This window comes from Mesocricetus auratus, unplaced genomic scaffold, assembly GCF_017639785.1.
Source record: "Mesocricetus auratus isolate SY011 unplaced genomic scaffold, BCM_Maur_2.0 Super-Scaffold_100014, whole genome shotgun sequence".
In the NCBI taxonomy this organism is placed as follows: domain Eukaryota; kingdom Metazoa; phylum Chordata; class Mammalia; order Rodentia; family Cricetidae; genus Mesocricetus; species Mesocricetus auratus.
Genome location: NW_024429197.1, coordinates 54,936,779 through 54,952,341, shown reverse-complemented (window position 1 = coordinate 54,952,341; position 15,563 = coordinate 54,936,779). Strand labels below are relative to the sequence as shown.

General features: G+C 42.4%; 1 protein-coding gene across 3 annotated transcripts in view; it reads right to left on the bottom strand.

Moving 5' to 3' along the window:
* Ttc39b (tetratricopeptide repeat domain 39B) overlaps positions 1-15,563 on the bottom strand; it is a 102,613-nt gene that overhangs the window by 65,747 nt on the left and 21,303 nt on the right. For 2 of the 3 annotated variants that reach the window (XM_040757224.1, XM_040757225.1), the window contains exon 2: positions 7,913-7,947. The exons of the other annotated variant lie outside the window; for it this stretch is intronic. In XM_040757224.1, the coding sequence (XP_040613158.1) occupies positions 7,913-7,947 (35 nt within the window). The remainder of the gene's footprint in view (positions 1-7,912; positions 7,948-15,563) is intronic. 3 annotated transcript variants of the gene reach the window in all.

Sequence of the window (15,563 nt, the reverse complement as noted above, 5' to 3'; positions counted from 1 at the left end):
TGTGACAATTTACTTAGAATATTTTTCTCCTTCCTACATCATTTGGATAGGACTTAACAATTATGTATTTCCTTTCTTTAATAATATTGTTTTCTAAGCTATGTATTATCTTTGTGTTGCATGACTTTTCCTGGTATGATGTGCACAGCTGTCTATTCATCCATAAATAAAAGGACAGAACAAAGAAATACTTCCAACAGAGTCTTGCTTGGTGAACAAACGAGTTCACTGGGGTCACTAGCAGGAGAAGACTCCACAGCAGTCATCCCTAACAGCTCTACCAGTGTGGAGACTGAATCTAGCACTACCTGACCAACCTGTAGGCACCTCTCCAAAGACAGTCTCCTTTTCCTCCAGCAAGTGTTCCCTGCTTATACAACTTCAGGGAGGAGCTCTGGGAATCTCCCAGTTTTCTGTATCTTATCAGCTTCCTTTCTCCCTATACATACAACTTCTCTTCATAAAAAGTATAATTATTGCCCATATATGTGACCTAAGGTTAACCGCCTACATTTTTAAGCATCTATTTATTATTTGTTGGAGAGGAGGAACTCAAGTGCCACAGAGAGTTAGTTCTCTCCTTACAATGTGGGTCCACCACAGAAACAGTTGACCTGACCTAGTGAGGGCACAGAGACCCTAGTTGTAAATCTGGGGAACCAGCATTGGACCAAACCATACCCTCTGAATGTGGCAACCTGGGCAGTCTATGGAACCTCTAACAGTGGAGCCAGTGCACAGATGGACTTTGGGAGCCTGTTCCCTATGGAGGGATACTACTGCAGTCCAGATACTCGGAAGAGGGCCTAGGTCCTCCTCCAAAGGATGTGACAGATTTTGACGATTCCCCATGGAAGGCCTCACTATCCTTGGGGAGTAGGTGGGGGTGGGTTGGGGGTCAGTGGAGGACATGGGAGGATGGGAGAGGGAACTAGGATTGATATGTAAGATTGTTCTTTAAAAATGTCATTTTAAAATAGAAAACAAACAAACAAAAAACAATAGGGTCCAGGGATTGAACTCAAGGTTATCAGGTTTGGCAGCAAGCACCCTTATCCACTGAGCCATCTTGCACCCAGATTTCTAATTAGTACACATCACAACAGGTAATATATGTGTGCACTTACTGGGTGCTATATGGTCTGGTGAGCAGAGCAAAGACAATTGCTACTTTCCTGGAGTTCCACACAGCAGAGAAGCTAGACAGTCACCAGATGTAATCAATACTGCACTACCAAAAAGAGCTACAGACACCCAAGAACAAACACATCAGAGACCTGCTCTTGTGAAGGTTTGTGTTGGAGCATGGGGGAGATGTAGCAATCCAACCGCAAAATCCTAAGTACAGTGTAGTTTACACCTTCACTTTTCATCATTATTAATATCCCAACTAATATCTCTTTTTCCTACACCAAAACTTAAATGTAGGTTCCAACTATATTTTATGAATGTAATGTATAAGAAAAATTAATGTGTATAGATTCTTACATATTTAATCAATTAGAATATAATAATCAAGAAACTACAAGAGTTAGGCTACATACATAATTCCAGGAATCTTTTAAGCAGCAGAGACTCCAGTTTTTTAAGCATTTCCAAATTAGCTCACATGCTCCAAAGCTAAAAAAGACTAAAGACTCTGTGAGAACACTAGAGGAGGTGACTCCTTAAAATGAAGCTTTAATGACTCTGTGTGTGTATGAGAGAGAGAGAGAGAGAGACAGAGACAGAGACAGAGACAGAGAGAGACAGAGAAAGACAGAGAAACAGAGACTAGAAATCAACCCCAGCCCTTCAGCCTTCTTTTACATGGTCAAGTATTTCATCATAATGGTCACAAGTGTCATTCTTTTTTTCCGTTGGTGCCCTGCTTAAAACACACTTCTCACCAGGCAGTGGTGGCATGCACCTTTAGTTCCAGCACTCAGGAGGCAGAGGCAGGTGACTCTCTGACTTCAAGGCCAGCCTGTTCTACAGAGTGAGTTCCAGGACAGCCAGGGCTACACAACAAGAAACATGCTCCTCTACCCAATGAATGCAGAACTGTTTGCCTGTCTGCTCTTAATGTTCAAACAGTAGACTTCCCAGTATTTCCTCTTTAGCATTACAAGCTACCCATCCCACATGTGCTTGGACCATTCCTCCCACCCCGCAGAGCTGGCACTGAGACTTGGTTGGAGGAGGATGTCAAAGCATCGTGGTGCTTTGAAGGAGAAGCCCCCATAGGCTCAGGTCTTTAAACGCCTGGTCCTGGTCCTCGGGTGGTGGTGCTGCTTGCGATTAGGAGCCTTGATGAAGAAAGTAGGTCACTCGGGGTGGACTGTGAGAGTCTGCAGTCCCTCCCCCACTTCCAGTTCACTCTCTGTCTTCTGCATGTTTTTGAAGATGTGATCAGCCAACACCCTGCTCCCGTTGCCATACCTTTGGCACCATTATGGACTTCCCCTCTGGAGGTATAAGCCAAAGTAAGCTGCCTTGGTGTATATGTTATCATAGCAAAAGACACCCAAGGCAGACTAAAGACTTCCTAGAACTCCCATACGTATACAACCAGCTTTGGTCAAGTCTGTCCCCACACTAACTTAATGCCCTGTAATAGAGAGAAAGTGCTCAACAGATGGCTGTAAGCCTAGGGTATCCTGTAAATTCATAGGAAGTAGTAGTAAAAGGAGCAGTGGAACAAGACGAGGAGTAAGGGCGGAGGCGGTAGCACCAATACCCTGAAAACAGGCGGATCTCAGAAACAGGGAAATTAAACGCAAAATTACACTCTTTTATCTGATAAATTGAGAAGAATGACTTTTTTCCTTTTATGAAAACATTTGTTTTAATTTTAGAGCCATTATGGGACTGCATGAAAATAAACATAATGTCTCACATCTTGGGTAGTATAATGGCTCTATAAAAACAACAGTGTTTTCTCAATATATATTGCATGTTGGTTGACATTTATCTATGAAGCTTTTTTTTACATCTAAGCTAACAATTATTTCATAGGTTAAGGATATGTTTTACAAGCCAGGTGTCTAATCCAACACTCTAGAGGCAGAGGCAGGTAGATCTGAGTTCCAGGCCAGTCTGGTCTACAGAGCAACTTCCAGGACAATCAGGGCTACACAGAGAAACCCTGTCTTGAAACAAAACAAAATAAAAGATATGTATTGCAAAACATTTCTGTCTTACATGAAATTATGTGGAAAAGCATCCATATACAATTTTAGTGACTATGCTTTATTTAAGATACAGGATCACTCTATCTGTAAACAATGTCACTACTGAAACCACAAGAAGGCTCATTTAAAAGCACAGGTGCTGCTTCAAACAGCTAGGCAAGGGGTTAACTCTCTTGCAGAAATGGCACTAAGTCATACATTCTTCTGGGCATATTTCTTTCAGACTGGCTCACAATTCCTAAAAGCCAAACAGTCCCTTAGTCATGGGAGAGCTCACATAACTTTATATATGCACTCGCTTTTCTGCCAGAGTAGACAGAAACCAGAAGCTTCTAACTGGAACACCTGAGGGACACAACCCTGGAGGGGCATCCATCATCTCTGCAGACAAATGCAGAAAGCTCTGGTTACAGGTAAAAAGATGACAACCCCTGCTGTCTCAAACATTTCCATTCTGAACAACAAATATAAAGTAAATAGCATGGAAATTACTTTGCACAATAATGGAAGTTATATAAATCCCCTAATGCCTCTTCAGGTTTCAGCGACTGTGAGCCCTTGTAATTCGTTAGTGGCTATTAAATCTCCAGATTTATTAACTGTGTATGATACACAATACTAAACTACATCCAGTAAAATGCTCAGCCAAGTATCCCTAAGCCTTTGAGTTCCATACATGCTGTTCTGTGAACTTAATGAGAGAAGAAGGCGGGAGAGAGGAGTCAGAGACCCTGATTAACTTCCAAAACAGCAACCGGGACACATTTCAAAGGATGACATTCTCAAGCACCTGCTTTGAAATGTCTTAACAGTCGGTTTTAAGTGACTGTTTTATCAAAGGTAGAAAAGGGAATGGACGGAAGTGTCAGGGAAAAGACAGCTACAAGACAGTGGACGTTAAACGGCAATGAGTTCATCACTTAAGAATTGACAGGTCATTTACATAAACTTCAGATAAAAACCAAGTCAGCCAATGGTTGAGAAATGGCAACAAGGATACCTCCAGCTCTGGGTAGTGTGTGCATTGCCAGACCGGACACGCTGACAAACACAGCCACCACAAATCATCATTTATTTTGTGAAAAATATATTTTAAAGACCCCTTTAGTCAACCTTCGAACACTAACAGCAGTTACCCTGCACTTGGTAAGTGCTCAGTGCTGGACTAAACCTCTGAAAATGTAAGCTACCTCAATTAAGTGTTTTTCCTCTGTAAATGTGGCCATGTTCATGATGTTTCTCCTGAACAACTGAAACCCTAACACATATCTTCGTACGACATGTCACAGCTGCTTTATGAACACAGTATTCACAGCCGACCATAACAGTACATGTGCACAGACCAGGAAAGAATAGCCTATTTGCTGTGAGTGCACTGAGGGACACAGGCCAGCTAACTGGTTCATCCAAGAAACAGGGCCCCCAGGAGAGCCGGTAGAGAGCTGTGTGCTAACACACACGGCGGATCTCTGCATAGGAGTCTAACGATCATACCTCCCTAAGAGCTTGCTCCTCGTGCCACACAACTCACAAAACTCATCAACAACTTCAATTTCTTCCAAGTCCATGTGCTGATATTTGTCATCAGGCCAGCCAAGACTACACAGTGAAATCTTGTCTCAAAAAAAGGAGGAATAATAATAACAACAATAATAGAATAGCCTAAAGAGGCATACTGACTAAATGTAGCATGATATGACAGTTGGGATGGCAAGAGAAAAAGGAGGTATGAGGTAAAAACTAAATGGACAGACTGTGGTTACTAAAAATGATCAGTATTGGCTTTCTATACTGTAACAATGTTGGGGATCAGTCAACTTAAAATAAGGAAAGGTTTATTTGGAGGTTTATTCCACGGCTGGCTGACCTCATTGCTTTCTATACTGTAACAATGTTGGGGATCAGTCAACTTAAAATAAGGAAAGGTTTATTTGGAGGTTTATTCCACGGCTGGCTGACCTCATTGCTTTGGGGTTTGTGACATGGCAGTCCATCTTGGTAATAAAGATGCAGGGCAAAGGAAGGCCATTCTTCGGTAGCCAGGAGGGAAAAAGGGACGTGGGAGGCTGGATCCCATAATTTCCTCCATCAGCATGCCCCCCATGACCTACAGGCTACCATGCCCCATCTCTTAAAATGTCCCAATACTTTGCCAGAGCACCGAGCTAAGGACAAAGCCCACAGCATAAGGTGTGCAGAGGACACTCCAGATCTGAGTTGCATCAGGGTCCATGTTGACTCATCAGTATGGCAAATATAATGTGCTACTTAGTAAATGAATAATAAGGAGCCAGTGCAGGTGCACGGGAGCTGTGCTGTTTTCACAAGAACTCTTAGAATCTGAGACCATTTAAAATGAAAGGGGCTTTTCCAATCCTCACTATGATTAAAGTAGTTTGGTTTTGGTTTTTGGTTTTTGGGTTTTTTTTTTTTTTGGTATTTTTCTTTTTTTGTCTCGGAGGCAATCAACAACAACATTAAAACTTATGAACAAAATAAAAATTTACAATTCTAACATAAAAAGTATTAAGTATACTTTTGCAAATGGAAGATTAGGATGCATATAAAGTCCATAACAACATAAGAGAAAGCCATGTTGTTGGTACATGCCTGTATTAGCACTCGAGAGACAGGAAGACCCAATATTAGAGACCAGCCTATGCCACATGAGGTCCTGTCTCTAAACAACTGTAAAGTAAACAGGTTCAAAGAAGTTATACAAATGTTTTTTGGTTTGGTTTAGGTTTTTAGAGACAGGGTTTCTCTGTGTAGCTTTGGAACCTGTCCTAAAACTTACTCTGTAGACCAGGCTGGTTTCGAACTCAAAGAGATCCACCTACCTCTGCCTCACAAGTGCTGGGATTAAAGTCATTCACCACCACCATCCAGCTTGCAAATGTTTTATACTAAACAATGAGAACCCAAAAAAGTTTTAAGAACTAAAATGGGTATCCTTTAAAGAGTGTATGATGGCTAATTTCATGTCAACTTGACACAGGCTAGAGTCATCTGGGAGAAGGGAACCCAACTGAAAAAATGGCTGTAGGCAAACCTGTAGAGCATTTTATTAATTAGTGACTGATGAGGGAGGGCCCTGCCCATCGTGGGTGGTACCATCCCTATAAGACAGCAGGCTGAGGAAGCCATGAGAAGGGAGCCAGTGAGCAGCACCACTCCATGGTCTCTGCATCATCTCCTGCCCCCAGGTTCCTGCCCTGACTCCCTACGGTGACAGGCTGTTCGGTAAAGCCTTTCCACTCTAAGGTGCTTTGGTCATGGTGTTTCATGACAGCAGAGTGGAATTATTTTTTAGGCCATACTCCGTGTGGTAATGTTGAAGCCTCCATTACTCACACAGGACTATACCTACATAAAGAGAAAAAAAACTGTTTGAAAATGCTAGGGATTGAAGTGTGTGTGTCCTCTCCCAGAGAAGCCCTAACCTCAGTGTGACAGAGATGGAGACTACGGGAGATGGTTAGAGGTCAGAAGTGTGAGGCACTCACCATGAGGTCGGTGACTCCTGAGAACAGTGCTCTGCTACATGAAATCAGAGCAAGAAGATGAACCAGTACAAGTGGGAAGACAGAAAGACCTCACCAATACCCAGCCATGCTGGCACCTTTATCTCAGACTCCCATGGTTCAAAACACTGAGGCAGTACACTTCTGTTGCTTAAATCATACGGTGTACTGTATTACATTCTGTTATGCAACCCAAGCTAATTACCACAGACTGGCATTTCAAGATATGTAAGCAGCAATAAATATACCCATTCCTCCTTTTTAAACCAATGATCTTACATCCAAGTTAACTGTTTCCAAATAATTCAAGTATAAACAAGTAATTCAAACATGTGACAAAGATATATATATGCATATATATATATCTCATATATATATGAGAAAACATACATCACTCACTTGTTGCTCTTGAGAAGACCCAGGTTCAAATCCCAGCACCTACACTGCCACTCACAACTGTCTATAACTCCTGTTTATTCAATGTCTGTCCTCTTCTGACCTCTGTAGGCACTGCACACATGTGGTGCACAGACATACACTTGAGCAAAACACTCATATACATACAAATTTTTTTTAAGTTTTCAAACTAGTAACACCTTAAATGTCTGACAACGGAGAGGTAGTTAACTACAGCATCCTACTTGATCTAATGCTATATAGTCATTTTAAATTATTACAAAAACCACTCAGGCAAGGCAGTGGTGATGTACACCTTTAATCCCAGCAGAGGCAGGCAAATCTCTGTGAGTTTGAGGCCAGCCTGGGCTACAGAGTGAGTTCTAGGACAGCCAAAGCTACACAGAGAAACCCTATCAAATACACACGCATGCATGCACATGCGCACATACACACACACACACACACACACACACAAGGGATCACTCAGGCTAAACATGAAGTCAAATACTAACCAAAAGCAACAATCTATAACAAAGCTAATTATATAAATAATACAGACAAATGTTTAGAACATTAGCAATAAGCAAAATAATTGGCTGGAAACCATTCTCTTATTTAACAATGCAAGAAATCAAACACAGTTGAGAATGTTAGGTAGAATGTCAAGTGTAATCACATCCTAACTCCTTCTTTATTGACGTAACTTTTTGCAGACAGTGGCCACTACTTTCAAAAATTGAGAATGAAATATTGACATTTTATACACAAGAGCCATCAATTCCTCACTCTAACCCTTTTTATTATATGATTACTTACATAGAGATGGTCTCCAAGGCATCTTCAAAGATGTCCTGGAAAGGAATGAAAACTACAGTGAGTTTCTGGAGAATGAAGACTTTCAAATGTGAAAAAGAATGAGTCTCTGTATGGCGAGGGGGTAGGAAAAGGATGAGCAGGGGGGCAGAGTAACAATTCCTAGTGGAATTCCATTCTCTGTGAATCTAAGTGAAATTTCTTTCTCTCTACTTGGACTGTGATTGAGACTGGTAAAAAGACTCAGCCTGCAGTCAGTCGCCTGTTCCAAGAGTGTGGACTGTTGCATTCAGTTGCTTTTACAGCACCAACACGCCCTTTGCTGCATGCCAGTAACTTGCTCAAAAGCATCAACATATTCTGACCTAGCTATGGCTACTACTGCTGTGATGAAACACCATGACCAAGGCAACATGGGGAGGAAAGAGTTGTCTGGCCTCCATTTCCATCACTGTTCATCACTGAAAAAAGTCAGGACAGGAACTCAAACAGGGCAAGAACCTGGAGACAGGAACTCATGCAGAGGCCATGGAGGGATGCTGCTAACTAGCTTGCTCCCCATGGCTTGCTCGACCTGTTCTTGTAGAACCCAGAGCCATCATCCCAAAAGTGGCCCCACACACAATGGCCAGGCCCTCTGCCATCAATCACTAATTAAGAAAATGGGGGGGGGTGCAGTGGAAGAGCAATGAAAGAGATATCTTAATAGAGAGAGACACTATGGCTTTAGGGGGAAACCTGGTGCTAGGGTAATTCCCAAGAATCCACATAGAGGACCTCAGCTAAGACTCCCAGCAATAGTTGAGAGAATGTCCGAACCGACCTACCCCTGTAATCAGATTGGGGAATACCCCAACTATCATCATAGAGACTTCATCCAGTAACTGATGAAACCAGATGCAGATCCACAACCAAGCACCAGGCCAAGCTCTGGAAATCCAGTCAAAGAACGGGAGGAGGAATATATGAGCAAGAGAGGTCAAGAACATGATGCAGAAATCTACAGAGACAGCTGAACCAAGCTCTTGAAAACTCATGAACTCTAGACGACAGCTGTGGAAACTCCAAGGGACCGAACTGGGCCCTCCATATGTGGGAGACAATTGTGAAATTTGGATTATCTGAGGGACCCCTGGCAAGAGAATCATGATACAAACCTGGTATGTGAGCTAGCTTGTTGGAGCCCACTCCCTATGGAAGGATGCCATGCTCAGTTTTAATGCATGGGAGAGAGGCTTGGCCCTGCCCCAACCTATTGTGTTAGACTTTGTTGACTCCTCGTGGGAGCCTTTAGCCCTGATGGGGGAGGTATGAGGGAACTGTGTTTGGAATGTAAAATAAAATTTAAAAAAGAATAAATAAATTATAAAAAAGAAAAGAAAATGACAGGCTTGCTGACAGCCCAATATTATAAAGGCACTTTCTCTACTGAGGAGTCCTCCTATGTGATGAGTCAGTCTAGCTTGTGTCAAGTTGACTTGCCAGAACAAGCCGGGCTGTGGTGGCGCACGCCTTTAATCCCAGCATTAGGGAGGCAGAGACAGGCGGATCTCTGTGAGTTCGAGACCAGCCTGGTCTACAAGATCTAGTTCCAGGACAGCCTCCAAAGTCACAGAGAAACCCTGTCTCGAAAAGCCAAAAACTTGCCGGAACATATTCATATATTCATATCTCTCCCTCCCTTCCTCCACTTTTCTCCCCTCTGTCCCCTATCTCATGTGCACAATACATTCTGCACTCAAGACACACACATTTGCAACAGCTCCCTCACAGGTGCAAAAGTCAAGTGGGAAGGCCTCCATCAGCTACGTGGGATCCCTCCCAAAGAGCACAGTCTCAAAGCACCCTTCTCTCTGTCCCCTAGCCGACCACCATGACCCAAGCCGTCAGCACCTACCTCTACAAGGGCCACCTCACTGGCCTCCCTAGCTCCCGTCCCATCTTCACACAAGAGCAGCCTCGTCTTCCCCTTCCAATACTATGCAGCACATACCCTCCCCTCCCCACTCCCATCCCCTCTGCACCCCCACCCTATGTAGACCCTTTATGAGGTTTCATTGCGCTGAGCCCAACTCCTTTCAACAGCCTCAGAGCCCGGTCCACCTGTCCCTGAGCACACCTCCACTCACCAGCCTCACAGCCATTGCTCCTCAGTCACAGACCTTTCTTCCCAGCTCCTCTAACAAGCAGGGCGCATTTCTACCTCCCTCCAGTGTGTGTTGACTCTCATCATTTGATTTCAGCTCATCTCGTCAAGGTTAGGTCTTTGATCACACTAATTAAAGTTGCCAAGAATAGCAACTTACAATTTCTCATCATCTGACTTCTTTCGTCCACAATACTTGTAATCTGTAATCATCTTCTTTGTTTACTTGGCAAATAACTCATTGTAAGAAAGAGAAAAATATCACAATTGCACTCCTTAGGATTTAAAATAAGGAGGAGGAAGCTCCCTTCCTGCCTTTAAGGTCTGACACCAGGGACTGCCACATGGTGAGTGGTGGCTGTGGAAACCCGAATGAGCTTGCCATGAAAGCCTCCTAACTTGAGTTCAATGCCCAGAACCCACAAAAGGAACGAGAGAAAACACACACAAAGTCGTTCTCTGACAGTGTATCCTGGCATATGCCCCCTCGGGTTGGCTCGGCTCATACACACTAACACAGTAATAACACAGTTGTTTTATTCTAAAGTTTTAAAAAGACTTGTAATACCATATAAAAGCGAGGGTGGAGGTAGCACGGCTTGTTGAAGCCCACTGAGGTAAGGCCATGAATGTCTTCCCAGTAAAGCCTGGCTATTTTTTATTTTGTTTTGTTTTCATGCTTTCTAAACAGCTCTGTTTTGTGATTTTTGGCCAAAAGAAAGGAACCTGAGTTGTATTTCTAGTCCTGGATGGTGCCATGCCATTCTACTCTGTCCAAAGATCACAAAGAAATGCTATTTCCTCTTCCCTTTAAATGTTAAGCCATGTGGGCCTGTCAATCACTTGGACAAGGAAAGATCCTTGAGGAAATCTGTCCATCACACCTGAAAGATGTTAAAAAGATATGTGCGGGGCCAGAGAGATGTTCAACTGTCAAAAGTGTGTGCCCCTCCTGCCTAGCTAGGACCTGAGTCTGTTTCTCAGCATCTACATCAGGAGGCTCACAAACACCTCTATCTCCAGTCCCAAGGGATCTAATACCCTCTTTGGGCCTCTGTGAGCACCTTGAACCCATGTGAGCGCGAGACACACATATACAAATACATAAAAAAGGGAGTAACAATTGTCCCCTTAGATATATACTTTCTAGCCAGAAGCAGTCTCGATGCAGCTGCTGGGATCTCCACTGCTTGCTAGCCTGTCTGCTGTTTCAAGGTCTGGCTGAAGAACACAGCTTCCTCCTTCCATCTCCTTTCCAATCCGCTTGACTGATGGTCTGGGCACTCTCACTCGTCCTGATAACTACCTCGCTGCTCACAAACTTCCATTAAGGAGCCTGCCAGCTCCTCTGGCCTGTAACTCAAAAGGCTTGACTTTCTCCTTGCCCACTTTCTCCAGGAGGCAGCTTGCCTGTCCTGGTTTTTTTGTTGTTGTTTGTTCGTTTTCCCTCTTGAAGTCCATCAAAACTTCTCTCTGGTTTTCTTCCAAGTCATTTTAAATTCTAATACCCAATGTAAGAACACTATTATATTCCTGTTAACCCAGATCTCTCCAAGGCCTTTATCATGAAGGGGTGTTGGATTTTGTCAAAGGCTTTTTCAGCATCTAGTGAGATGATCATGTAATTTTTGTTTCTCAGCTTGTTTATATGGTGGATTACATTGATGGATTTTCGTATGTTGAACCATCCCTGTATCCCTGGGATGAAGCCTACTTGATCATGGTGGATGAGTTTTCTGATGTGTTCTTGGATCCAATTTGCCAGTATTTTATTGAGTATTTTTGCATCAGTGTTCATGAGGGATATTGGTCTGAAGTTCTCTTTCTTAGTTATGTCTTTGTGTAGCTTGGGTATCGATGTTATTGAAGCCTCATAAAAAGAGTTTGGCAAAGACCCTTCTGCATCTATTTCATGAAATACTTTGAGGAGAATTGGTATAAACTGTTCTTTGAATTTCTAGTAAAATTCTGCACTGAGGACATCTGGCCCTGAGCTTTTGTTTGATTGGGAGACTTTTAATGACTGTTTCTATTTCCTTAGGTGTTATAGGTCTATTTAAATTGCTTATCTGTTCTTGATTTAATTTTGGTAAGTGATATCTATCCAGAAAATTGGCCCTTTCCTTTAAATTTCCAAATTTTGTGGAGTATAGTTTTTCAAAATATAACCTAATGATTCTCTAGATTTCCTCAGTGTCCGTTGCTATGTCCCCATTTTCATTTCTGATTTTGTTAATTGGCATGTTCATATTCTGCCGTTTGGTGAGTTTGGATAAAAGTTTGTCTATCTTGTTGATTTTCCCAAAGAACCAACTCTTTGTTACACTGATTCTTTGTATTGTTTTCCTAGTTTATACTTTATTGATTTCAGCCCTCAATTTAATTATTTCCTTGCATCTGTTCCTCTGGGGTGAGTTTGCTTCCTTTTGTTCTAGAGCTTTCAGTGGTGCTGTTCATTCTCTAGTGCAAGTATTCTCCAGTTTCTTCATGTGGGCACTTAGTGCTATGAACTTTCCATTGTTTTCAAAGTGTCCCATAAGTTTGGGTATGTTGTGTCTTCATTCTCATTGAATTCTAAGAAGAGTTTAATTTCTTTTTTTATTTCTTCTTTGAACCAGGATGGTGCAATTGCCCATTATTCAATTTCCATAAGTTTGCAGGGTTTCTGCAATTTGTGTTGTTGAATTCTAACTTTCCTAAACATAATAAAAGCTACATACAGCAAACCAACAGCCAACATCAAACTGAATGGAGAGAAACTCAAGGCAATTCCTCTAAAATCAGGAACAAAACAAGGCTGTCCCCTTTCCCCATACCTCTAGTTCTAGCTAAAGTAATAAGACAACAAAAGGATATAAAGGGGATACAAGTTGGAAAGGAAGAGGTCAAACTTTCACTATTTGCAGATGATGATAGTTTATATAAGTGACCCATAAAACTGTACCAGGGAACTCTTACAGCTGATAAAAACACCTTCAGCAAAGTGGCAGGATACAAAATCAACTCAAGAAAATCAGTAGCCCTACTATATACAGATGATAAAAGGGCTGAGAAAGAAATCAGAGAAATTTTATAATTGCCATAAACAACATAAATACCTTGGGGTAACGTTAACCAAACAAGTGAAAGACCTGTATCGAAAGAACTTTGAGTCTTTAAAGAAAAATTAAAGACACCAGAAAATGGAAAGATCTCCCATGCTCTTGGATAGGTATGATCAATGTAGTAAAAATGGCAATCCTGCCAAAAGCAATCTACAGACTCAATGCAATCCCCATTAAAATCCCAGCACAATTATTCACAGACCTCAAAAGAACAATTCTCAACTTTATATGGAAAAACAAAAGACCCAGGATAGCCAAGACAACCCTGTTCAACAAAGCAACGTCGGAAGGCATCACCATCCCTGACTTCAAGCTCTATTATAGAGCTATAGTCATGAAAACAGTTTGGTATTGACACAAAAATAGACAGGTAGTAGAGAAAATGTGGTACATTTACACAATGGAGTATTACTCAGCAGAAAAAAACAATGGAATCTTGAAATTCTCAGGGAAATGGATAGCACTGGAAGAAACCATCCTGAGTGAGGTAACCCAGTCGCAAAAAGACAAACATGGTATGTACTCACTCATATATGGATTCTAGATATGGATCAGGATAGTGCCAGTCTGCACTTCCACAGATAGAGAGTCTGGGAAACAGGAAAGAACCTAAAAGATATGCATATATGCATAGTACCCAAGAGAAGAGGATGGAGACAAGATCCTCTGAATGGATGGGGAACACGGCGAGGGGTGGGGGGGAGTGGGACCTGGGAAGAATAGAGGGGGTAAAGAGGAAGGGAGTTGGTCATGGGGGAACAGGAAGTTGAGGGGGTGGAGGTAGAATAGGGGGAAGAGGGAATCATAGGATCGAAGACAGATCAGGCACCAGAGTGACCTCGAGTGATCTAAAGGTATAACATCAATTGGCAAGCTAAGCAATAGTGGAGGGACCACCTCGAATGCCCATTCCTGATAATGAACTTGATGTCTATAACCATCCGGGAGCCTTCATCCTGTGACTGATGGAAGCAGAGGCAAACACACAACTAAGCACTGAACTGAACCCAAGGAACCCAGTGACAGAGAGAGAGGAGTGATGAGCAAATTGACATAGAATGGGCTGGCAAAACCAGCAGAGACAGCTGATCTGAACAGGGGAGTGCTCTTGGACCCCAGACCGACAGTGGGGAGGCCAGCATGGGACTGATCTGGACCCCCCAAATGTGAGTGTCAGTGAGAAGGCCTGGGCAACCTATGGGGCCCTGAGCTGTGGATCAGTGTCTATCCCTGGTATACAAACTGTCTTCATGTGCCTATAGCACAAAGAGAGATGCTCTCTCAGCCTGGACTCTTAGGGGAGTGCCTTGACCCTACCAAGAGTAAAATGACAGACTCTAGATATCCCCTATGTGGAAGGATTTGGCAATAGGGTGGGAGGGAGGGGGGGGAAGGGGACTGTGGGAGGAGGGGAGGGAGAGGGAACTGGGATTGACATGTAAAACAAGCTATTTAAAATTAAAATAAAAAATGATAAAAAAAAATAGACAGGTAGACCAATGGAATCAAATTAAATACCCTGATATTAACCCACACACCTACGAACACCTGATTTTCGACAAAGAAGCTAAAATTACATAATGGAAAAAAGATACCATCTTCAACAAATGGTGCTGGCATAACTAGATACTGGCATGTAGAAGACTGCAGATAGATCCATGTCTATCGCCATGCACAAAACTTAAGTCCAAATGGATCAAAGACCTCAACATAAATCCAGCCACACTGAATCTCTCAGAAGAGAAAGTGGGAGATACCCTTGAACAAATTGGTACAGGAAACCACTTCCTGAACATAACACCAGTAACACAGACAGTGAGATCAACAATTAATAAATGGGACCTCCTGAAACTGAGTAGCTTCTGCAAAGGACACAGTCAGCAAGACAAAAAGGCAGCCCACAGAATGGGAAAAAATATTCACCAACCCCACATCTGACAGAGGGTTGACCTCCAAAATTTACAAAGAACTCAAGAAGCAAGTCTCCAAAACACCAAAGGATCCAATTAAAAAGTGGGCTGGAGAACTAAATAGAGAATTTTCAATAGAGGAGTCTAAAATGGCTGAGAGACACTTAAGAAAGTGGTCAGCATCCTTAACCATTAGGGAAATGCAAATCAAAACAATTCTGAGATATCATCTTACTCCTGTCAGAATGGCTAAAATCAAAAACACCAATGATAGCTTATGCTGGAGAGGATGAGGATAAAGTGGAACACTCCTCCATTTCTGGTGGGAGTGCCAACTCATACAGCCACTTTGGAAATCAGTATGGAGATTCCTCAGGAAAATGGGAATCAGTATCAGTCTACCACAAGATTCAGCAATTCCACTCTTAGGCATATAACCAAAGGATGCACAATTATTCATCAAGAATGTCTATTCCACTAAGTTCATAGCAGCA